Raw genomic sequence first — 25,170 nt, 5'->3', positions numbered from 1 at the left:
TCAGATTCAATCTGAAAAAGAGTGTAAAATCATAAAGGTTAGAAGTGATCATGGTGGTGAATTTGAGAATAGATCCTTTGAAGAATTCTTCAAAGAAAATGGTATTGCCCATGATTTCTCTTGTCCTAGAACTCCACAGCAAAATGGAGTTGTAGAACGAAAGAATAGGACTCTGCAAGAAATGGCCAGAACCATGATCAATGAAACCAATATGGCTAAGCATTTCTGGGCAGAAGCAATAAACACTGCATGCTATATTCAGAATAGAATCTCTATCAGACCTATTCTAAATAAGACTCCTTATGAATTGTGGAAGAATAGAAAGCCCAACATTTCATATTTCCATCCTTTTGGATGTGTATGCTTTATTCTCAACACTAAAGATCATCTTGGTAAGTTTGATTCCAAAGCACAAAAATGTTTCCTTCTTGGATATTCTGAACGCTCAAAAGGCTACAGAGTATACAACACTGAAACATTGATTGTAGAAGAATCAATCAATATCAGGTTTGATGATAAGCTTGGTTCTGAAAAACCAAAGCAGTTTGATAATTTTGCAGATTGTGATATTGATGTACCAGAAGTAGTTGAGCCAAGAAGCAAAGCATCAGAAGCAGAGCTTCTCAGAAGCAAAGAATCTGAAGATCAAGTAACAGCTTCTCTGGAGGATCTAAGCATTTCTGAAGAACCATCTGTCAGAAGATCATCCAGACTCATCTCTGGTCATTCAGAAGATGTCATTCTTGGAAAGAAGGATGACCCAATCAGAACAAGAGCATTTCTTAAGAACAATGCAGATTGTCAATTAGGTCTTGTATCTTTGATCGAGCCAACTTCTGTTGATCATGCTCTAGAAGATCCAGACTGGATAATTGCTATGCAAGAAGAACTGAATCAGTTTACAAGGAATGATGTTTGGGATCTTGTTCCTAGACCAGATGGATTCAATATAATTGGTACAAAGTGGGTCTTCAGAAACAAGCTCAGTGAGAAAGGTGAAGTGGTAAGAAACAAAGCCAGACTGGTGGCTCAGGGTTACAGTCAGCAAGAAGGGATTGACTATACAGAAACCTTTGCACCAGTGGCCAGGTTAGAATCTATTCGTCTATTAATTTCATTTGCCACTCAACATAACATCACTCTCTATCAGATGGATGTTAAGAGTGCCTTCTTAAATGGTTATATAGATGAAGAAGTTTATGTCCATCAACCTCCTGGTTTTGAAGACTCTATGTCTCCTAATCATGTTTTTAAACTAAAGAAATCATTGTATGGATTGAAACAAGCTCCCAGAGCTTGGTATGAACGCTTAAGTTCTTTCCTTCTGGATAATGGTTTCACTAGAGGAAAAGTGGACACTACTCTCTTTTGTAAAACCTTTAAAAGGGATATTTTAATTTGTCAAATATATGTAGATGATATTATTTTTGGAACATCTAATGCTACACTTGGAAAGGAGTTTGCTGAGTCTATGCAGGCTGAGTTTGAAATGAGCATGATGGGAGAACTCAAGTATTTCCTTGGAATACAAATAAATCAAACATCAGAAGGAACGTATGTTCACCAAACCAAGTATGTGAAGGAACTTCTGAAGAAGTTTAATCTTCTAGACTGCAAAGAAGCCAAAACTCCTATGCATCCAACATGCATCCTAGGTAAGGATGAGGTAAGTAAGAAGGTAGATCAGAAGTTATACAGAGGTATGATTGGATCTCTTCTATATCTGACTGCTTCTAGACCTGACATTCTGTTCAGTGTTTGTTTGTGTGCTAGATTCCAATCAGATCCTAGAGAATCTCATTTAACTGCTGTTAAGAGAATTCTAAGGTATCTGAAAGGTACTACTAATGTTGGCTTAGTTTACAGAAAATCTAAAGAATACAACTTAGTAGGATTCTGCGATGCTGACTATGCTGGAGACAGAATTGAAAGAAAAAGTACTTCAGGAAGTTGCCAATTTCTTGGAAGTCATTTGATCTCCTGGTATAGCAAGAAGCAAGCAACTATTGCTCTATCAACGACAGAAGCAGAATATGTCGCTGCTGCTGGTTGCAGTACACAGATGCTCTGGATGAAGAGTCAGCTGGAAGATTATCAGATATTTGAGAGTAACATTCCTATATTCTGTGATAATACTTCTGCCATATGTTTATCTAAGAATCCTATTCTTCATTCAAAAGCTAAACATATCGAGATTAAACATCATTTCATAAGGGACTATGTTCAGAAGGGCGTTATTTCTTTAAACTTTGTTGATACAGACCATCAATGGGCTGATATTTTTACAAAACCCCTGGCTGAAGATAGGTTTAAGTTCATTCTGAAGAACATCAGTATGGATTTATGCCCAGAATGAGAAGATGAGAAGTTCTTACGTATGAGTATCTTCTAAAATGAATGTGATTTTTTTTAATCAGAAGTTCTGATTGAAATCTTTTAGAAATTATGATTCGGTTATTACTAATGTTTCATTGTCTAAGTTGATTCAGAACCTCTTTTAAAGCAAAACAGCTGTAACGTTTTATCTCGGGATGGTAAACCTGTCGTTACTATTCATGGATAAGCGCGCGTGCAGTTGAAGGGACGCCGACCATAGGTAACTGTGCAAGTCACATCATTTGTCTTTATTATCTCTCCTCATGTCACGTAACATTAAATGCTATTCACCATTCGTTTCATTTTATTTTCTTTTAAATACTCTTCAAACGTTTCTCCTTTCCTCTTACATTTTCTCTATTGTTCTTTTTCATTTTCTATTTAAATCCTCCGTTCCTTTGCATTCCTCATCAAGTTTTCTTCTCTCTCTCTTCTATTTCCTTTCTTGCTCAAACAAAGTCTTTTATTTTTCGCTTTAAAAATTCCTAGTTCAAACCTAGCGTTCATCATGAATTCTCTCAACTCAATGAGAACGGATGGAAGGGTTACTCAGTTACCGGATGTGAAGCATATCTTGGGATGGCTCTCCAAGTCTCTTTCAAGACAGATCTCTTCTTCAATGCTGTTATCAACATTTATCCAAAGGAAGAAGACCTTCTTGAGTCACTGGAGCCCGTTTGCAACATTAGCTCCCTGTCTGTGAACTGTCCCTCACTTCCTCCCTGGTCTCTTGAATCTCTCCTACAGTGGAGATTCTAGTCTGAAAAGACAAGAAGACCCCAGGGATTCTTGATGGGTTGACACAGATTGTGTCTTGCTAGGGTTTTGTTTTTAATTTTTGTAGTCATTTCCTCTTGGGATGACTTTTTATGTATTTGCTAGGAATGTTTCTCATCTTGTTAAACATAAGAACTTTTGTAATATCTTTTGATTATCAATGAAAAGTTTCTTTGTTTTTTACATTCCAGTGATTTTATTTGTCGTTTTATACATCTGAATCTTTTGAATATTCTTTTTGATGTTATGACAAAAAGGGGGAGAAGATAAATGATAAATGATTTGATTAATCTATCAGTTGCTGGGTAAAGTTCCCACACATTTACTAACAAGAACTGCAAGTTCTGTATGGTTTAAGTGTTTTGCAGGTATAAAGAAGTGAAGAAAATCTTCAAAGCAAACACAAGAAGCAAAACCATAAGAAGCGTTATTCTGTAAAAGGAATAAGCTTATGGAAACTGAAGCAAGCTGAGTGCTGTCAAGCTTCAGAAATCAGAAGCACTGAGAATAGAATTTGATCCAAAATTTGTCTATTTGCTTTGACAAAATTCTATTTGCTCTGATACATTTTATGTTCTGACTCGTTCATGCTGACTTTTGTCGTTTAGTTTTTGTTCTGTAACATTTCAGGATGTAGAGATGCTCTGATGATGCTCTGGTACATTCAACAATGTTCTGATACAAATCTAGCATGAAGTGATGTTGGAAGAAATTCAAAGCTCTGAAGCTATCCGAGGGAAGCAGGAATCAGAAGCTGTGAGTGTTCTAGGGATCTAAAGAAATTCAAGTTCTGAAGCTGTCCAATGGAAGCAGAAGTCAGAAGCTATGAATTCTCTGAAGACAGAAGCTTATGTGATCGTCTCTACCGAAATAATCAGGGAAGTCTTTTATTAAAGTTCTTCGAGTATTTATTTCAGGGGGAGATTATTTATCTCAGGGGGAGATTGTTAATCTCAGGGGGAGACATATTCACATGCTTATGCTATAGCTGTGTAATTTGTCTTTTGCCGTCTGTTCTTTCTGATCGCAAATTCATATCATTTATATATGTTTTTGTCATCATCAAAAAGGGGGAGATTGTTAGAACAAGATTTGTTCTGATCAATTATCTTAGTTTTGATGATAACAATAATATGAATTTTGCTTAAGATAATATGGTACTCTAATCCAATGCAATTTCCTTTTCAGGAAATATATAAAGAGTATGCATAAATCAGCGCTCAGAAGCTTTGTCTCAAATGGTTCAGCATGCAACATCAGAACATGGTCTGGCAAGACATCAGAAGATGGTCGAAGCAGAATCAGAACATGGGTCTATGGAAGCATCAGAAGAACAAGAGAACAGAAGCACTGAAGTTCTGATGGTATCACGCTCAGAAGCACTTCAAGGTCAGAAGATCAGAAGATGCTTTGCACCAAGCTGTTTGACTCTGATGATATTCAAACGTTGTATTCACAAACATCAGATCAGAAGAAAGTACAAGTGGCAAGCTACGCTGACTGACAAAAGGAACGTTAAAAGCTACTAAAGGCAACGTCAGTAGACACAGCGTGAACAAGGCTCGAGGTAGTTGACAAAAGCGTATAACATTAAATGCAATGCTGTACGGAACACGCAAAGCATTAAATGCACTCAACGGTCATCTTCTCCAACGCCTATAAATATGAAGTTCTGATGAGAAGCAAGGTTAACGATTTTTGGAACAAAACAACTCATATTAACTTGCTGAAACTCTGTTCAAACTCAAAGCTCAGAATCTTCATCTTCATCAAAGCTCACTACATTGCTTTTGTAATATATTAGTGAGATTAAGCTTAAACTTTAAGAGAAATATCACTGTTGTGATTATCGCTTTTAAGAAGCATTTGTAATACTCTTAGAAAGATTACATTAAGTTGTAAGTAACTAGAGTGATCGTGTTGATCAGAATACTCTAGGAAGTCTTAGCTTGTGTCTAAGCAGTTGTAATTAGAGTGATCACGTGGTGGTCAGGATACTCTAAGAAAGTCTTAGCTTGTGTCTAAGCAGTTGTTCCTGGAGTGATCAGGTTGTGATCAGGATACTCTAGAAGACTTAGTTGCGGACTAAGTGGAAAACCATTGTAATCCGTGCGATTAGTGGATTAAATCCTCAGTTGAGGTAAATCATCTCTGCGGGGGTGGACTGGAGTAGTTTAGTTAACAACGAACCAGGATAAAAATAACTGTGCAATTTATTTTTATCTGTCAAGTTTTAAAGCTACACTTATTCAAACCCCCCCTTTCTAAGTGTTTTTCTATCCTTCAAACACAACACAAAAAAATCCTAGAAACAACACTATGCCTAATATTAGTTAATAACAACAAGAATCCCCAGCAACGGCGCCAATTTGATCCGCTGTCGCACGCGGGTCAAAAACGAGTTAATTTGCAAAACTGTAGTAACGACGGTAACGGTAACTCGAGTATCGTCTCTCAAGGACTCTTGGTTATTACTAACTGAAATCGAATGGGGGGGTTGGTTTGTTGGTCGAATTAGAAGAAGTGCTTAAATAAGTGATTATGGAATTAAGTGATTATTGAAATAAGCCAATCTACTGAATCAGTTCCTACTATCATCGATTATTATAATTTTAATTCCTTAAGCGCATTGTCTATTCCTATTTGGATACAAACTCAGCGACAAGCGGTTAAGTTTGTGAGATGTATGATCCTATTGTCTGAATTAAGCAAACGGGATAAATTTTCATGGATTAAGCAAACATGATTGATCGGGCACAAAAACGAATTAAGCAAACGTATCGTGCCTAGGTTAGGATCATACAATCAACCAAATTTAATCAATATATTTCATGTAATTGAATTAAGCATACAAGAACACCAAACATCATTGAAAGGAATTAAACTAGAATTAACATTATAATAATCTCAAGTATTGGAACCTGAATTACAGCAGATCGACTCAAGGGCGATTAGTTCTCCATGGGTTCGTAAAAGCTCTCAATCAAAATCGTGAATAGTCAATAGTGAACAGTGTTTTCAGCTGCTAGGGTCTAAGGGAAAAACAACCCAACTGGGTCAAAAACAAAACTCAGCCCCACTACTAGCGACCCGAAACTGAAAATATAAAGTGCTCCAACTTCAAACACAAATCTGGGAATTACAGGCTCTGAATCTGACTTCGGCTCCAACATGAAAGTCGTAGCTCTCTCTCTTAGCTTTCTGGCGATTATTAAAACGCCTCAATCGGACTCCTGAAACTCCAGTTATGATCGTTTTCGCACAGACTGCTAAAGCTTAAAAATAAAGTGCGAAAATTAAATAAAGTTAAAATAAAATAAATTATAAAAAGATATTAAAACATAAAAATAATTAAAACAAATGGAAGAAATGTTTGAGTACAAACATGGAAGAATGTACATCAAAATGCACTGATCAATTTCACAAAGAAATTTGTGTGTTTCGATGTAAAAAAAATTGTGATATACTCATAAAATGTTTGTCATTCCAGAAGAATGACATGAGTGACTCTAACACATCCCAGAAGGATAACTATATTTTTGGATTATTGTAAGTTTCTAACATTTGGCTATGTTAAAAACTTATTAAATTTGTTAGAGTATAAATTATTTCATAATTAGAATTATAAATCTATATATTTCATCTATATATATGATGATATAATTTTAGTGATACGATTTTGTATGACTTTGATAATTATATGATAATATATTCATATGCATGTGTATGATTAAAGTGTTAAATCATGAGATGTTATTAGAATGATCAATGTTTGCGGATACATTTTCTTTATTCACATTATTTCTAAATATTGATATTTTAACAAGAGAATTAAAACATTGCAATCTATTAACGAATATATCAATAGTCTAAAGTTGCTACATATTTTAAAGTTGTTATAATAGTGCTTATATTTCTCATATAAATTTTAATTATACTATTCTTTTCTTTTTACAAGTATAGTGTATGGATGACATTTGTTAGTCCATCTTAAAGGCACAGGAAAGTAATCTCATATTTTGGTAGAGTCGAGATTCGAATGAACTTTAATCCTTATTATTTTATTTTTGTGTGTTCTCTTTATGTTTTGCCAAATATTTTCGTTATAGATAATTCACGTGAATTATATTGGGGGTATTGAATATCTTTGTATTACACAAATGAATTTGGACATAAAATGTATAATAGAAAAGCTATAGGCTTTTCCCTCAGGCTTGTACTACACTTATATTAGTACAATTTAAGCACATGTCATTGTAAACCAATAGTTTACAAATTACACTTAATTGTGTCGTTGGTAAAACCAGTTGGGTCATCTCGGATATAATATGATGCGAATAATTTGTATTGAAGAACCAGAAGTTTCTTCAATCCAGTAAATTTTTGTGTGTTTCTAAAGGAAAATAAAAATTTGAGAAATTGCGTTTTTATGATATTAATTGTTGCATCGACTAAAATATCATGCATATGTCTCTACTCACAACCAGAAATTTGTGAAATTATTTTCTCAACTAATTAGGCTAAGATCTTGTTTTTCTGGATTTTTTTTAGAAATTCCTGTATAAGTATCACACATATAATTAAAATTGATATTGAATATCATGTAATATATGTTCATAAAAAGAAAATGGACCCGAAGATCCATTCTTTAGACGTCTAAAGTTAATTATATGGTTGATACTTATGAGATCATCAATTCTAAATTATATATTTGAAACACCCAAAGTATGATATTAAGATATTTATTCGCATTAAGCAAACAAGATACTATATCCTAGTCCTCCCTAATTTATTCTAATATTTCTCATCTAAGTGAACATTTGGATGTGTTGTGTATATTCCAATTGCTCCAATATAATACATTAAGATGAGTCATGAAAGAATATTGGAAAAATATAATTAATATGAATCTCAATTTTGAGGAAATAATTTGAGAAAATAATCAAATACTTGATTGCAGCCCAGTAGGCTGATTATCACTTGATAAATTAATTTTCCCAATATTAGGGGGGGGATAAGCAGTTGAAATCATGAACAAGAAGTTCAAATGAACATATGAAATCATGAACAAGAAGTTCAAATGAACAATTTAAAATAAATTGTTGTCTTGATCCTCGTACAAATCAATATGAACCAAAAGTTCAAAATATTATTCATTTGCAAAGTTTGTGAAATAAATTATCAGCTGATAATACTCCGCTCAAAGTGGATTCTCCTATTGGATAATATAATATTGCAAATGAGATGTTGTGGCGCCTGAAGCGTGGTATGAAAGTCGGTTCCAATGTTAAAAGTCCTCTACTAAGAAAATAAACTAAAGATGACCCAAGTGACGAGGATATGAAAATGCTAAGAGCACTTTGACCTAATTTAATTTTCAGTTCCAGAAGAACAAATCAAGTACTTGAAATATGAAATAAAGAGATCTCGATAAATTATGTCATGAATGAAATGGAATGGAACCGAAATTGAGATAACCAAATAAAGTCAATATTGACAATGTCTTTGTATACAATATAACGCTAAAAGTGATCAATGATAACGAGGATCATGAGTCAAAGTCTATTAAAGATTGTAGACTAAGTGAGAATTGGCCAAAATAAATATATTCAATTGAAGAAGAATTAAACTCACTTTACAAGTGACTCACTTTTGGACCTGTAGTCCGATTACCTCAAGGTGTGAAACTAATTGGATATAAATGAGTTTTTGTGAAAAAGAAAAATAAGAATGATATAAAGTTTGATTTATTGCTCAATGATTTTCACAAAGACCTAAGATTGGTTTTGATAAAACATATTCACCTGTAGTGGATTCAATCGATTTTTGATAATTAATTAGCCTTGTAACACATGAAGGGCTTAATTTGAACATGATGGATGTAATGACATCTTATTTATATGGTTCACTTAATAGTGACATTTACATGAAACTCCCAGAAGGGTTCAATATACCAGAGGCACGTAATTGTGGATCTCGATAAAACTACTACATCAAATTGAACAAGTCTCTCTATGGGCTGAAATAATCTGGATGCATGTGGTATAATCGCCTCAGTGAGTATCTATTAAATGATGAATATACAAATAACTCAATTTGTACTTGTATTTTCATAAAATGATGTGGAAAAGAATTTGCAATAATAGTTATCTATGTGCATGACATACATATTATTGGAACTCCTGAAGAGCTTCCAAAAGCTATAAATTGCTTAAATAAAGAGTTTGAGATGAAGGACCTAGAAAAGACAAAATATGTCTAGGTTTGCAAATTGAGCATGTAGACAAAAGAATATTTGTACATCAATAAGGCTATATAGAAAAGTGTTGAAATGATTCTATATGGACAAATGTCACATATAGTCTACTCCAATATAGTTATAGATCATTATATGTGGAGAAAGATCTTTTTAGGCCTCGAGAAAAGGATTAAAAATTACTTGGTCTTGAAGTACCATATCTCAGTGCAATTTGAGCACTAATGCACCTTGTTAATTATACACGTCTTGATATATCATTTGCAGTTAATATATTAGCAAGATACAGTTATTCACCTACACGAAGATATTGAAACAGAGTCAAACATATACTTCGCTATCTTAGAGATGCAAGTTACTTGTCAGATCCTCACAATGGTAGATTAGAAACAAGTTATTTGTTTACATGTGATGGTACAACCTTCATGGAGATCTATAAAACAAATCATGGCAACAACTTCATAAAATCCTGCATAACTATTAACACTACATGAAGTCACTTTGAAGAAGACATTTTAAGCAACGACTATAAAGAATATCGTCTCACATATAAATGTATGCATGAGGGGGAGAAAAACATATGTTTTGCACTTTTTTTCCCTTCACCGTGGTTTTGCCCCACTGGGTTTTCCTGGTAAGGTTTTTAACGAGGCAATTCATATTCAAAGGATATTGTACTCTTTTTCCTTAACTAGAATTTTTTCCACTGGGTTTTTTTAGTAAGGTTTTAACGAGGCATATCCTCAATGGACATCCAAGAGGGAGTGTTATGAATAAATATTATTGTGGATGTCCATATGTATTCTAATCTTTCATCTTCATATTCCCTATTAAGTGGTATAGTAATGTTATGATTTTTCACCTTCCTAATGCCTTATAAATAAGGTCCATTTTGCAATGTAAATAATACTTCTTGAAGAAGATAATAAATACCACTTTCTCTCTTACTTTTTCTACTTCATTTTTGTTAATTTCACAACATATATAACATTTTTAACTTATATTGTTTTTAGTTTTTTTCTTGTAAACTTTTTTGTTTTGTTTTTACCACATAATAAATGCTAATGTGCTAAAATATTATTCGCTAATTATTATAAAAACAAAAACAAAAAATCTTATCCATTAAAAAAAGGTGTTATAAAACTCAAAACTCTACGAACTATAGGGTACACTAATATTAAAGTAAAAAAGAAAAAAGAAAATATTCGTTAAAGTTTAATCTCTTTAACAATATTTTGTGTGTTTATTATCAATAAATTGTTGATATATATAAAAATTAACAGTTTTTCAAAATAAAATAAAATTATTTATCTGTTTCAACTTTTTGTGAATAGAAAATTTTATGTATGAGTTCTTATAAAACAAATTAAATTGATAAAATAAGGTCTTCAATGGTCGGGCCAATTTGCTTGGCCTAAAATAGTGATAAGTAATGCTCATATAATAATACAAGATTAGCATTTTGACACCAAAAAAAAAAAACTATTAGCACCCAAAATTAAAATGTTGAAAAAAGTTGAAAAAACTATATGCCACCTCTTTTTTATAGTTGGCACCTCCCATATATTTTTAACTTAATTTTATCCTTGTTAAAAAAATTTGAGAAACAAGAATTTTCGAAACAAATTTCTTGTATCCATTTCAAAATATCTGGTATAAAATATCAGAAATTTTTGTTATACGTAAATTTCCTGTACATCATACCAGAAATTATAGTTATTTTAAAAATTCCGGTACACCGGAAATTTCATTATAACTAAAATTTCTGGTATGTTTCAATTTTTGGTTTTTTAAACGGTTGAGATTTTATCAATACTGTTGGAGGGTCCTGATTGCACCGATATATTTGTGTGGTCTAGAATGCACCACCATTTGTATAAATAGGGGTGTTAGGGTTATTGAATAACACATTATTTCAACAAAATGCCTCTTCCTCAATATTTAATTAAAGTAATTGTGTATTTCAATGGCCGCAAACCTGTTGTTCAAACCAAGATTCCAGATGACGCTGAATCCTTTGCCACCTTGAAAGAAACGTTGAATAATTTGTTGTCTGATTCCGATAACAGAAGGTGACAAAGATCGAGTTTCGGAAAGACTGGATTGATACAAATGGAAGGGTGAAATACAACTTAATCGAGTTGAAGAATGATGAAGATATGAAGGCCATGTGGAAGGTCCTCCTGGAAAACCTCCATTAACATATCTTGTCAAAACAAACCTGTCAGAAGGTCCTCTTGGAAAACCTCCATCAGTATGTACCATGGCTCTGTAGATGCACATGTGGTGGTGTTAGTATCATGCACCACCCGCTCCTCAGCAACCCCCTCCTCAACCGCCGCCACCGGCTCCTCAACTTTAGGCACTCCTTCTCAGCAATAGGCACGTGCTCCTCAGCAACAGCCACCAGCTCCTCAACAACAGCCACCGGCTCCCAAATAATAGCCACCGCCTCAAGCTCATCAACCTCATCTTGAACCACCTGCTCGTCCACAACAGTGGATGCTCTACCACCCAGGCGGCGAGGTGCACAAAACCTAATCCCCGCCTGCTCAGCCCTCTGTTTCTGATTAGAACCGGTCGGAGGAACGTGTCCAACACGTAACACTGAGGTACCGGCCTCATCAACAGCCGCCCGAGCACGAACATCGACTGTATCAATGGTCCGACCCGCAACAGTACCATGTCTGCCTCTGGTCCGCACTGACAAAATTAAACATATAAGAAAAATAACATTTAAAAAAATAGAAATACCAGAAATTTCAAAATTTTTGGTACGGAAATTTCAAAATTTCCTGTACAAAATACCTGAAATTTTGAAATTTCCGATACAAACTACCAGAAATTTCATAAAATCTACCGGAAACTTGTTTTTGACAAAATTTCGGTATGCACGTAAAATTTCCGGTATCGTCTAAAGATTTGAAAAATCTGATGTCTCACGTAGATTTGGAAAAATATGGTGATGAAAAATGGTCGGACATTTTGGTCTTTTCATACCTTTTAGGGGTGCCAAGTCTAATTAGAGGGTGGCATGTAGATTCTTCTTTTAAAGACCTTAGAGTTTATTTATTTATTTATTTGAGTATATGGAGGGCTAAGTCCATGAAAAAGAAACTAAACAATAACTACTCTTAAGTGGAGAAATCCACTATTATCTTTCTCAAGTGTAAGGATTCACTTCATTTCCTAAAAAGAAATGAGGGTCTATTCTTATAATTTTGTGTGCATAAAGTTAAATAAATAATAAATATGTGTCACATGTCTTAGAAATTCGTGTAATATACACACAAAACTATAGTAATGAAAAAGAAATGGAATTTAAGGAATAAAGTGAATCTTTACTCCTTTCTCAAATAATTCCACATGCCATCTTAGAATGTCATAAAAAATCTTGCAACTTCCATTACTATCCTTCCCAGACCTTAGAGTTTATTTGACAAGATTAGAAAGTTAACTTTTAATTTTTAACATTTACTTTTTTTCAGCTTACATCAATTAAAATATATGTTTGATAATCATTTTTTAACTTGTAATTTGTAAAAATTTATTGGATTAATATATATTAAACTCTCTATAATATTAGTGTAATATAGGTGATTTTCGTTTTACCCTATAATATTTTTTTTAGATTATTCTCTATTATATATATTTTTTGGATCTCTCCCTAAGCATATAAATTAAACACTGAATTTTAGAGTAAATAAAAAAAATTACATAAGTAATTTATGCACTTAAGGGTCAAAAGACATAGATTATATAACATTTCAGGGGTGTTTCAATTTTTTTTACAGAAGTAAAGCTAATTTTGTCTATATTACATGGAGTATGGAGTATTGTATATTTAATCCAAAATTATTTGAGGTAGTTTTTGAATTTATAACTTTTAAATTGTCATTTTTTTTCATTTTTATCTTTATTATTTTAATTAGAATTTATTTTTATTTTTTATAATTTAAAACAAAATAAATATTTTTTAAATGCATGAATAAAAAGTCAAATTTTATATTAAAAATTATGAATTTCTTACTATAATCATATATGCAAAATTTTATAAAAAAGAGCGAGTCTTGTAATTTGTACACTAGAGACTAGACACTATCCTTCAACCCTAAATTTTTTTCTTAAAAAATATCTTATATAATTGTTAAAAGGATCTATAATTTGTACGCTTTATACAGACCCACATGACACCCAATAGAACTGTCTGTTCTTTTCATTTGTATACTAAAAATAATACTATGATGTTACACTGATAGAAGGTAAACGTGTATTTATTTTCTCTATAAAACTTACTAGTTTATCAAGATCATCACGTGGATACTAGGAGTAATGTTTACAATAAAATATATTGCTCTCGGAATTCTTTTCTATTCAAGAACAAGTGCAAACAAATTTAAGCAAAAAATGAGACTAAATGGAAAAGTTAGTTTGTAACCAACATTTTAATCTTGAAATTCAAAACAGAAAATGGATCACACAAATATGTCAAATGAAGATAGTGTAAATGTTGACATGCATTACATAAAGTAGTTGTTTATGGCATGGGTATATCCAATGCAAAGGCATCAACATAAATACTCTCAAGTTGTAAGCAAAGAAATAGTGTATGTGCAATTGTGCATAGTCTTATCTTATAAAAATTTGAGAATCTTGACACCACATCAGTCAACAAAAGTTTTAGATTCTTTGAGAGTTAATTTTGAGCCAATTTGTGTTACGTAGTATAAGGAGAAAGGAATTAATGTTCTGGAAAGAATAAATCCTTATGATTCTCGAAAAAGAGAATAGCTTGAGATTTGTCAAAGATATTGTCTCTACAGAATTTTTTGGCTTCCAACTATTGACAAGTCCCATGATACAACAAGCTCATCGGAGATTGGAAAACATGAATTCATCACAACAACAAAAAAAGGAAAGCATGGCCAATGTCAAAGATAAATATTTAAGTGGAGCTAGATTAGGACAAATATGATTAGATAAAGTCAAATCATCTGTCAAAGAACAAATCAAAATCTTACCACCAAGTCAAAACCTATTACATCGTATCAGATTTTAAGGTAATGTTAATATTCTAGTAATATACAAATAATTATTTCTCATCTAATAAATTGGGACATGTAATTCACCTTTGAAACTCTAAAGACACGAAAAATGTTGTGCTGTGCAAAGTAATGTACTATTTGTACAAGCAGAGGAGTTGTTAAATGCCAGAACCAAGACAAATACAAATGTATATTTGGCACAATTTGTTGTAAGCTATAATGTTGTATTTGAAGATTTTCCAGAACCATCTAAGACAATTTCAAACAAATCAGCCTCAGACTCTTGATCAAAATCCATGGCTGAATTATTGTTCACATTGTTATTGTTATGGCTTCCTTTGTTTGTAGTCCTATTAAGCCACTGAGAATCAATCCTACCCATGGAAAATAGTTCCCTGCTGTCATCGTAGCCTATGGTAGCAGCAGGAGAATTTACAAGCGGTGATATTAAACATGGATTCGGTGTTCTTTGAGCATTTGCAGGTGCATATTTAAATGTATTTTGTCCAAAATTAACCAATACTGTGATGTCTATATTTGCGGCCAATGTTGGATACAATGGAGTGCTGAATTCTTCTGTCTGGCAGTGGATTACATGCATCAATTCTGAGTCTAATGTGAAGAAAACTTTCTTCTGCCTTGGATCAAATCCACAACCGATCACCTTATTGGTTCCTATCCACTCCGCTTTCTCAGATTCGAATACAAGTTTCATTCCTGTAACAAAGTATTTACGCTAAGAAGTCTCAGAAAAACAATATAAAATACTCTAATATATCAGAAACATGAATCATGTTTGTTCCTTGTAGGTTCTATATAAGTATATGTCTTATGTGTCCATCTATGCTATTTTTCTGAAACCCAAAAGAAAAAATAAACAGATGAAACAATTATGATGTATGACATGACCATGTGGTTATAGTGTGGGTTGTGAAACATTTCATGTGTACCATTCATAATGTTGATGTTTAAGATGAAATTTTGTCTTGAAGTGAAAACAAAAAGTTAAGCAAAATTGAAAATTTGTCAGTTTCAGCTTTGATGCCAAAGATCCTACCCACAAGACTACAAAATCAGGACCAAAAAGATTGAAGTAACCCTTGAGCTCTCTAATCTTTAAAATAAAATAAATATAAACTATTTTCAAATTTCATATAAGCTATGGATTGTTTTTATAAGCTATTCTAAACAATATATGGAAATAAGCTGAAAACAAAAAGCTTATGAACAGGATCTAAACTGTATCTATAAGCTCTCTTTAATATTCTCACAAAGATAGTCAATAGCAACAGAGCCGTCTTTGAGGGAGTACAAGGCAAGCTACTGCACAAGGCCTAAATTTTTTCACAATTAAACCGTGTCTAAAATAGAGCCTCATAAAATGTTAGTCATAATTTTTCATAATTAAACTGCAACTAATCTACACTAGACTTCCAAAAACTTGAGACGAATCGGGTGAGTAGTCACATATGAGTTCGAACAAACTAATCTAAACAAAATTAACACATTTGCTAAAAATGCAACTACATGAATGAGCATGAACTTGAAAAACAATAAGCAAAATGCAAGTGAAGTATCAATTACCATCAAGATAAACAGAACCATTTGAGTTGAAACCAATGCTTCCAGGATAACTCCCAGGAACTTTCAAAACAACAGGACCACCAATCGTCAACCCCAACGAAAACATCACCGATTCACTCTTCTTCCCACCACCATCTCTTCCATCAACCTTCATTTCTTCAACACTACTCACTTTACTATTCTTACCACCACTCGTAACATGAACCAACGCCTCCGAATTCCCTTTCGCAATAAGCATAGCCTTATCACCTTCCACACTCTTCCTAACCGATTCAATCTCATCGCCAATAGACGAATTCAAAATCGTAATCTCAAAATAAGATTCTTGCGGAAAAACACAACTCCCCAAAACAGGACCAGGTAACGGCAAAGCAGTTCTAATAACAGAATTCACAACAGAAATAGAATAACTATTCTGATTTTGAATAATTTGATTCAATTTTTTCATTCCGGAATTTAACCTAACTTTCTGCATAAACTCATCCGAATCATTTGAAACTTCCCAACTAATCTCAGCTTCTGAGGATTTATAATCACCCACAGGAGCCCCACGTGAACCTAACAGTGTAGACCTTTTAGATGGAGAAGGCATGTAACTTTTATAGCTAGTGAAAGCGAATCTCGACCATCCATTTTCAACCGCATCAACGGCCATAGATGGATTGTTAATCCAACTGAATAAACCTGTTGCTGTTCGTTTTCCAGAACGAAACAGTGAATGATTATTATTGCTACTTTTGTTTTTGTTACCTTGATCTATTTGATGATGAACACTTGGCATGCGATGATGATGATGAATTCTAGTTCTAGAACTTTCAATTCTGGTTATATTAGCTTGTTCAGAAGAAGAATCTCTACGGTTTCTTGTGTAACACCAACGGCGACAGATTAAGATCAAGAGTATGGTTGATACGCATCCAACGGTGGAGGCTATGACTGCAATATGTATCCACATCTTTATGTTAATTTGGATTGTTGTTTTTGTTCTGAATATTGAATTGAAGGGTTTGGGTTTGGGTTTGGAGAAGGGACGGTGAAGGAAGAGAGAAAAAATGGAACTACGAGGATGATGGTGGGCGTGGACTATGACTAAGGAATGGTTCAATAAAAGCGCACAATTAATAAAAAATGCTTTACCCAAAACATTAAATGAAGCGGCATACAACAAAGTTGACAGCGTTTTTATTATGGGTTGATTAATAAATTTAATAATAGTCCTGATTCTTGATCATTTCCATGTAAATAAAAGTCCAGATAAATAGGTCAAAGAAAAATATTTCTTCTGTCTATGGCATTTTTTTAAAAAAAATTGTCTCAAAATAAGTGTAGTTTTAAATTTTTAATGTAATTTTTATTTTTATTTATTAATTAATATTTCTAGATTATTACTATTTCACTCTTTTGGCATTAATATAATTTGTATACACAAATAATTAATAAAGATAATTTGATAAAATTATTATTCTCTTTTTTATTTATCATATTCTTTTAATCTAGTACTCCCTCCGGTCTCAAATATAAACAAATTTGCAAAAAAGCTCACCCTTTAAGGAGAATGTCTCAATGCATTTAATTTTTACTCTCTTTCTAATTCTACCCCTATTTTTTGCTTTGAAAATTGTTGCAAACATTTAAAATGTAAAAAGTTGTAGGGGTATATTTGGAATAGTGACATTGAATGTAATAAATATTGATTTTTTGCTTATATTTAAGACCATAGAATTTTTTTTTTGTTGCTTATATTTGAGACCGGAGGGAGTATAATCTAGCCGTTTGATTGAGGTGTACAATTATATAGTATAAATTATTTTTAATTTGTTATATTTATAAGAGACAAATTTATTTTTTTAATTTGTTAGATAATTAATATATTTAATTTATTATCATATTAGATATATTGATTATTATTCAATAAATATAAAAAATAAATTGTATCTCATAAATAGGGTAAGAGAGAGTATCATATTATTTGACCAATTTGAAACGCGTGTAAACTTTGAATTACTACATATAATTAATATTTAGGTTGACCTCAAGTCTGTCACAATTTTATTCTTTAAAAAAATATTGCATTTGATTGAACTATATAAATGTTTTACATAAATTATTTTTAATTTTGATTTTCAAGTGAAAACTATTTTGATCATCTTAGAATCGTTAACATATTTATTATTGTACTAATGTATATAGTAATTGTTAGTAACTTATGCTGCACCAGTTTGAAAATTATTTGGGAGGATGTTCTAAGTTGGTTAAACATCAACCATGTGCCTTTGGATTGGGAAAGAGAATTGGGATGGCTTACCCTAAATTGTAAAGGCAGAAGTTGGCGTGCTAAATTCCTCAAATGTGCTATTGTTGAATCTGTTTATGAGGTTTGGAAGTTGAGAAATGACAAAGTTTTTGGCAATGATACTCCAAATGGAAATTATAGGAACATAGGGAGAAAGATTATAGATACACTAGTTTTAAGAATTTGGAATTCAAAGAAATATAGGAACTAATTAGCTACACTTATGTAGTAGGTGTATGTTTTTAGTTTTTTCTATTTATTGATTTTGTCCTGGGGCTGGATCGTGAGTGATTGCCGTGTATATATATTTGTTTTTGAATTTTCAAAAATTATTAATAACTTATCAATTATATAGCATGCATGAGTAACATTATTCTTGAGTAGTCCGTGGTTGTATTGTTCTTTTGAATTTAAAGTATTGTTTCATTCAATTTTTTTTATTATCAATTATACATAATATTTTATGCATGAATATATTCAAGTTTTAGTTTTCATCTTCAAATATATGGTAGCATTAATAAGAGATCCAATTTTTAGAATTTCTTTGTACACCTTCTAGGGTGGAGAAAAACTCCTAAAAACCCGAAAAATACTATTCAGAAGTATATTTTCAAATGCACCCTAAATCAAGAGTATTTTTGGATATGTATTTTTGAAATAATTTAATATTTGGTGTAGGAGTTTTTCGGAGATCCATTTCCGAAATAATCCAATATTTATTAAAAAAATAAAATAAAAGTGTATCAATTATATCAATTGTATAACTAGTTGTATTAATTCAGATATATAATTAAATATATATTATTTTAATTTCGTAGTTTTTTTAAAATTCAAATACAATATTTATATTATTAATTGACTAATTAATTATTATAAATTCAATAAATATTCTTTAATATCACATATACTTTTTCATATATTAACTGGTTTAATATAACATAAAAATAAAACAAAAAAATATTCATTTTTTAGTATTATAGTCAATATTAAATTTAAATTCAAGGTGTATTCAATTGTATTATAGTCAAAGAATTTATAGTTAATGAATTTAAATAATACACCTTGAATTTATAGTCAATAAATTTAAATAATTATATACTTGAATTATATAATAAAATAATTACGGTCAAAGAATTTATAGTCAATAAATTTAAATAATTGAATTTATATAAATATATAATTAAATATACTTTGAATTTAAATTAAATTCAAATTTAATATTGAGTATAATACCCAAAAAAACTGGTCTTATTTTTTAAAATATATTACACCAATTAATATATAAAAAAGTATATATGATATTAAAGAATATTTATATAAATTATAATAATTAATTATTCAATTAATAATATAACCATTGTATCTAAAAAATTAATTAAAATAATATATATTTAATTATATATATATATATATATATATATATTTAATTATATATATATATATATATATATATATATATATATATATATATATATATATATATATATATATATTGCCGGCCCAGTGCAAGTGCAACAAGACCTATTGTACAGGGCCTCCAAATCATAAATTTAATTTTATAATTGATACAATTGGTATACCTTGATTTTAATATTTTTAATAGATATTAGGTTATTTCAAAAATGGATTTGGAAAAAGGGGTGAATTCGGTAAAATTTGGTAATACATATTCGAAAACAGTTCTAAAAAAATAAAATGTGATATGTTGAGAGATGCATCTCCAAATTTTAAGAGTACAAAGAGAATTTCGCCAGAGGCCCCTTAGTAGGGGTGTTCGCGGGCCAGTTTGGTTCCATTTTGAGAGAATCCGATACCCAAATCGATTAAAATTAAATGGGTTGGTTTGGAATGGATTTGCAAATTTTTGCGATAAAACCCAAACCGAACTGAACCAAAAAACAATGGGTTGGTTTGTGTTAGATTAATCAGATAGATAAAAAAATGCAAAAATAGTTTAAAAAAAAACTTATTTACAGAAATTAATTTTTCATAATAATATAAAAATATAGTATTAATAGTGTTCAATTGTAAATATTAGACTAACAATTTTTTACTAATAGATTCAAAAATATCTAACAAGAAAAGACTTTTGAATCTATAACTAGTCACTTGAGTTAGTATAATAATGAATGTGTTTCATAACTCTATGCTCAATTACCACGTTACACTAACAATTTTCTAATAACAAATTAAAATCGCATAACTTGTCCACATACGACCCTCTTTTTGAAGTTGAATGCTTGACAGTAATTTTTCTGATAATTAATTATGGTTGGTTTGGATTGGATTTGCGGGTAGAAAACTGAAAATTCGATGTCATAACCAATTGTTATGGGATTTTATTGGTTTGGTTCGATTCTTGCCCAAACTCAAAAAAAGTTCAACCCAAATACTGTAGTTTGGTTTGGATTCCGGTTTGATTTGGATTTACCCGAACCAATGAACACGCCTACCCCTTAGAAGATTAAGATTAAGGGGTCACCGCCTAGGAAAAAAAAAAAGATTAAGGGGGTTAAAAAGAAATTCTCAATTTTTTTCCCTTTTAAGAGGCTTAAATACTGTAGTTCGGTTGGTGGGCTTTGGTGGGCTTTCAATTTGCAAGGGCTTCTAAAAACTAGTGGGTACTAGTATTAGAAAGTGGCCCAAGAATAGTAGTTTTTCACTAATCAAAAAACAAAATTAGGAAAACTAAAAGGACGTTTTCCTTTTCAAAAAAGGAAGATTAGTAGAAAGAAATTTCTTCATCTATTATGAGATTACCTTAGTTATTTCACATTATTTAATAAAAAGTCATAATTGAATATCTATACATAGATCATTTTAATTTAAATTAATATTAAATAAATTTTGCCTAAAACTGTCCTACCTAATTAAATAAATACCTAAATATTTATCTTAATATAATTATCATTAGTATAAATAAAAAGTAAACAATAATTTAAAACTGAATGTAATACACTTAATATCGATTAAAGTACAGTTAAAATAATAAAAATTAATATTATACACAAAAAAAGTATAAAATAGTAAAAAAAAAGTTTAAATATTTTATTATAAATATGACACTCACATTGGAAGAGTATAAAAAAGCAAAGAAAAAATTATGAAAATTTGAAGAAAAAAATGAGTTTAACTATTTTAAGAAAAGTTTTTATAAAGTGCGAGAGATAACTCAATCGATATATGTTAGTTGAGTTAGATAGATATATTTTTATAGATGTATAATTGATTTTGAAATAATTTTGCAGTGTTAGGTTCTTATAAAATATAATTGATTCTTCCTTTAGAATTGATTCTATTTAGAATTATTATTTATAACTTTTGACTTTAAACGTGATTTTTACACTCAAATTTATTATTCAATTCACTTTTACATAAATGTATTCAAATATAATTTTTTTTATATTTAACTTATTTTTAACCATAATCATTCATAATCAATTTTTCTCACCAAGCATACACTTCAATAGTTCCAACTTTGGCAATGTCATTTTTTTCCATTATGTATTATTATAAAAGAATTATTGATACTTATAAGCAACAACTTTAAAAAAAATTGTTTTATTTTATTATAATAAAGATCATTTTTTAAAATCCATAGTAAAATATTCTTATACATTTTTTACTATATCACTTAATATTGTAATTGTTTGATGGGTAATATGTGCTCTTAGGACATCTACAAATGAAAAATTGTACTGAAAAAAATAATAAAAAATTAATTTTAAATGCTTAGTAAAAACAGTACACAATTTTCAAAATAAAAAATTAAATTTAGTATTTAGTGCCTTAAAGTATATGTTAGCATTATTTGTTCGATTATAGAAACGTTTTTCAAATGAAAGTATATAATTATTTGATGATACAAAAGTATCCACTATCCTAATATTATCTTGTTTTAAGCCAACTAATATAAAAGTTTTTAATCATGTGATTTTTTACTCTCTTAATATTTCCTCTATTTCTCTTTGGTTTCAAACATATAGGCTTAGCACTGTATCTTTTTAATAAAACTAGTACTTAGACCCGTGCCTTAGATATTTTCTAAGTAAAAAAATATTTTAAAAACACTTATAATTTATAAATTTTATTTATAGGAAGATTACTGCTGTATAGATAAATGTTATTAATAGTATACATAAAAAAGTTTATTTAACTAAATTTTGTTGTAAATTATAAAATAATTTGGGCATTTCTAATTTATAAATCAAAAGACCAAAATGAAAAATGGGCACTCAGGGTTCAAAAAAGTTTGATTATTATTTTATTATTTTTTTTAAAGAAAATCAAAAGATGAAATCCAAAGCTATTATGTTTATTTATTAATCAATAATTAAAATTTATTAACAAAATTAAATTAAATTAAATGAATAACAAATAAATAAAATAAAATTGAAATTATCCTACAAAAGAGGGAAGGAGCGCCCCATTCCTTCAAAAATATTTTTAAATTTTTTTTAATTAAATTTTTTAAAATTTTATTTAATAAAAACAACAAATAATTTAAAAAGGATTTCATTTTTATTTTATTCCAAAATAATAAAAAAAACAAACTTAACAAAAAAAAAAGGAACAAACAACCGTTTATGGTAAAATAGAATTACTTGACTGATTATTATTTAATTAATGAATATCCACACCTAAATAAAAATTAAAATAAAATAAAACCAAAAAAAAATATATATATATAAAAAAATAAAAGAGAGCGCTACATGACTTCAATTTTTAATTAAGATTTTATTTAATTAGCTTAAAAAATAAAGACCAAATCAAAAGTCACATTTGTTATTTTATTAAATTCTAATCATTTCTTATTTTTATTTTAGTTTTTATTTTTTTGTCTATAAGTATTATACTATCAAGCAATAGGATAGGATTATTATTACTGTTTGTTATTATTTACTTCTGTCTCTATAAAAAATACATTAATCGATAGTTGCTTAATCAGCCTAATTAATCGGTGTATGTGGTAATCATATTAATCAACTTAGATAATAATGATATTACTTGTTTGTTTCTATAAATCTATTTATTTTTTTGAAATGAAGGGAGATTGTTGTGTGTTACTATATTTAATTTAGACTTAATTACAATTTTGATCCCTCTATTATCTTTTTTTTTATCCTTATTTTAAAATCTGAAATTTTAGTCTCTATGTTTTAGTTTTTTTGAGAATTTTGGTTCCCCTGCGAATTCGAAGGCAATTTTAAATGAAATGACGTTCACATTAATGATGTGTCAGTGCTAGTTCAGCGGTGAACTGTTCAAAAAAACTAATTTTATTTAAGACTTATGTTGAACATATCATTAATGTGAGTTCCATTTCATTAAAAATTGCCTTCAGATTTGCAAAGGAACCAAAATCCTAAAAAAAAAACTAAAATAAAGGGACTAAAATTTCGTATTTTAAAATATAGGGACCAAACCCAAAAAAAAATAATAGGGGAACCAAAATTACAATTCAGCCTTCAATTTAATTATTTTTTAATTTTTAATAATTGCATGCACGTTATTATTTTAGGCCTCTTTATTACTTTGTTAAATATACAGTCGAATTATTCTATTTTTAAATGTCAAATATACTTCATTATAATAATCATAAATTAATTAATTAAAATGTTTTAAAACATAAAAATCAAATAATAAATTGATTTAAACTAATATTAATTAAATATAACAAAAAAAAGTTAACATACTTAAAACATATTTATGTTCATTGCTTTTTAATAAAATAAAATTAATGGTCATTGCTTTTTAATAAAATAAAATTAATAAATGTAATTATTTTTTATTAATTACTACATTTTTCTGTCAAAGAAAAGAGTTCTCTCGTCTAATTACTTAATAATTAAAATTATTAATTAAAATTAAATTTAAAATTAAAGCTTAAAAATTTAAATCTATGTGTTGTAATTAAACTATTTATATTCATAGTATTACTCATGAATATTTGAGTTCGACAATTAATTTACTCATGGATTAGTCCTTATTTTTTTAATCAATTTTTAAACAATATTTTTTGGCTTCATTATAATTTCATCTAAAATATAATTAAACTAGTATTTAGACCCGTGCGAGGCACGGGTTAAATATTTTTTGAGTAAAAAAATATTTTAAAAATACTTATAATTTAGAAATTTTACTTATAGTAAAATTACTATTTTATAGATAAGTTATCATTGTTATTAATAGTATATATAAAAAAATTAATTTAACTAAATATTTTTGCAAATTCTAAAATAATTTGGGCTTTTCTAATTTAATTATAATTTGGGTAAGTTTTAAAAAAAAATGACTCGTTAAATAAAAAATAACACAAAAATATATAAAATCTTTTAGTTTATTAATAATTTAATCATATAAAAATTATCCAAGGTAAATCATATTATTATTTTAAAAAAATAATTAGAAATATATTGATATAAATGATTTTGGTATAAGTTGTATTTGTAATTTAAAATATAAGTTATGGCGTATCACAACGCGTTAGTAATTGTGAACAGACCACCAACTTCGACCATTTAATCTTAGTAGTCAACTAATATTAAAATAATAAAAAATATAATTTTCATAAGTATATAATTTTGTGTAGTTTCAATTTGCATAATCTTAATATTAATTAAAATATATCATAAATGTTAAATTGTCTTTTAGATATAAACTAAAATTCATTATAAACTAAAACCAGTATAAATATGAATTTATTCAATAAAATTGAGTGAGGTATAAAACTAAATTAAATTATTTTTTAATAAAAAATAGTTATAAAGAATAAAAATCCGTAACATAAGTACAGTAGTATTACGATTTTTAAATAATGTATAATTATTTTTAATGAT

The 25,170-nt window shown here is 29.6% G+C and overlaps 1 protein-coding gene across 1 annotated transcript; it reads right to left on the bottom strand.

Annotated features, from left to right (window-relative positions):
* Window positions 1–14,566: 14,566 nt before the first annotated feature.
* Window positions 14,567–17,177, bottom strand: LOC131660851 (uncharacterized). Its single transcript, XM_058930200.1, has 2 exons — window positions 16,039–17,177; window positions 14,567–15,171 (listed from the first exon to the last, which is right to left on the bottom strand). The coding sequence occupies exons 1-2, from the start codon at window positions 16,991–16,993 to the stop codon at window positions 14,669–14,671; spliced, it is 1,458 nt and encodes a 485-aa protein (XP_058786183.1). The 5' UTR covers window positions 16,994–17,177; the 3' UTR covers window positions 14,567–14,668.
* Between the last annotated feature and the right edge of the window lie 7,993 nt (window positions 17,178–25,170).

The sequence above is a fragment of the Vicia villosa genome, linkage group LG3 (genome assembly GCF_029867415.1).
Source record: "Vicia villosa cultivar HV-30 ecotype Madison, WI linkage group LG3, Vvil1.0, whole genome shotgun sequence".
Classification (NCBI taxonomy): domain Eukaryota; kingdom Viridiplantae; phylum Streptophyta; class Magnoliopsida; order Fabales; family Fabaceae; genus Vicia; species Vicia villosa.
Note: the sequence above shows the minus strand (reverse complement) of the source record. Positions and strands in the feature narration are given on the sequence as shown.

What these genes read in the sequence shown, in the direction of transcription:
- LOC131660851 (XM_058930200.1), bottom strand. Translation starts at nt 16,993, where the DNA reads ATGTGGATACATATTGCAGTCATAGCCTCCACCGTTGGATGCGTATCA. An exon ending in TGGTTCTGTTTATCTTGATG is followed by an intron (nt 15,172 to 16,038) that starts GTAATTGATACT and finishes ACTTTGTTACAG; the next exon opens with GAATGAAACTTGTATTCGAA.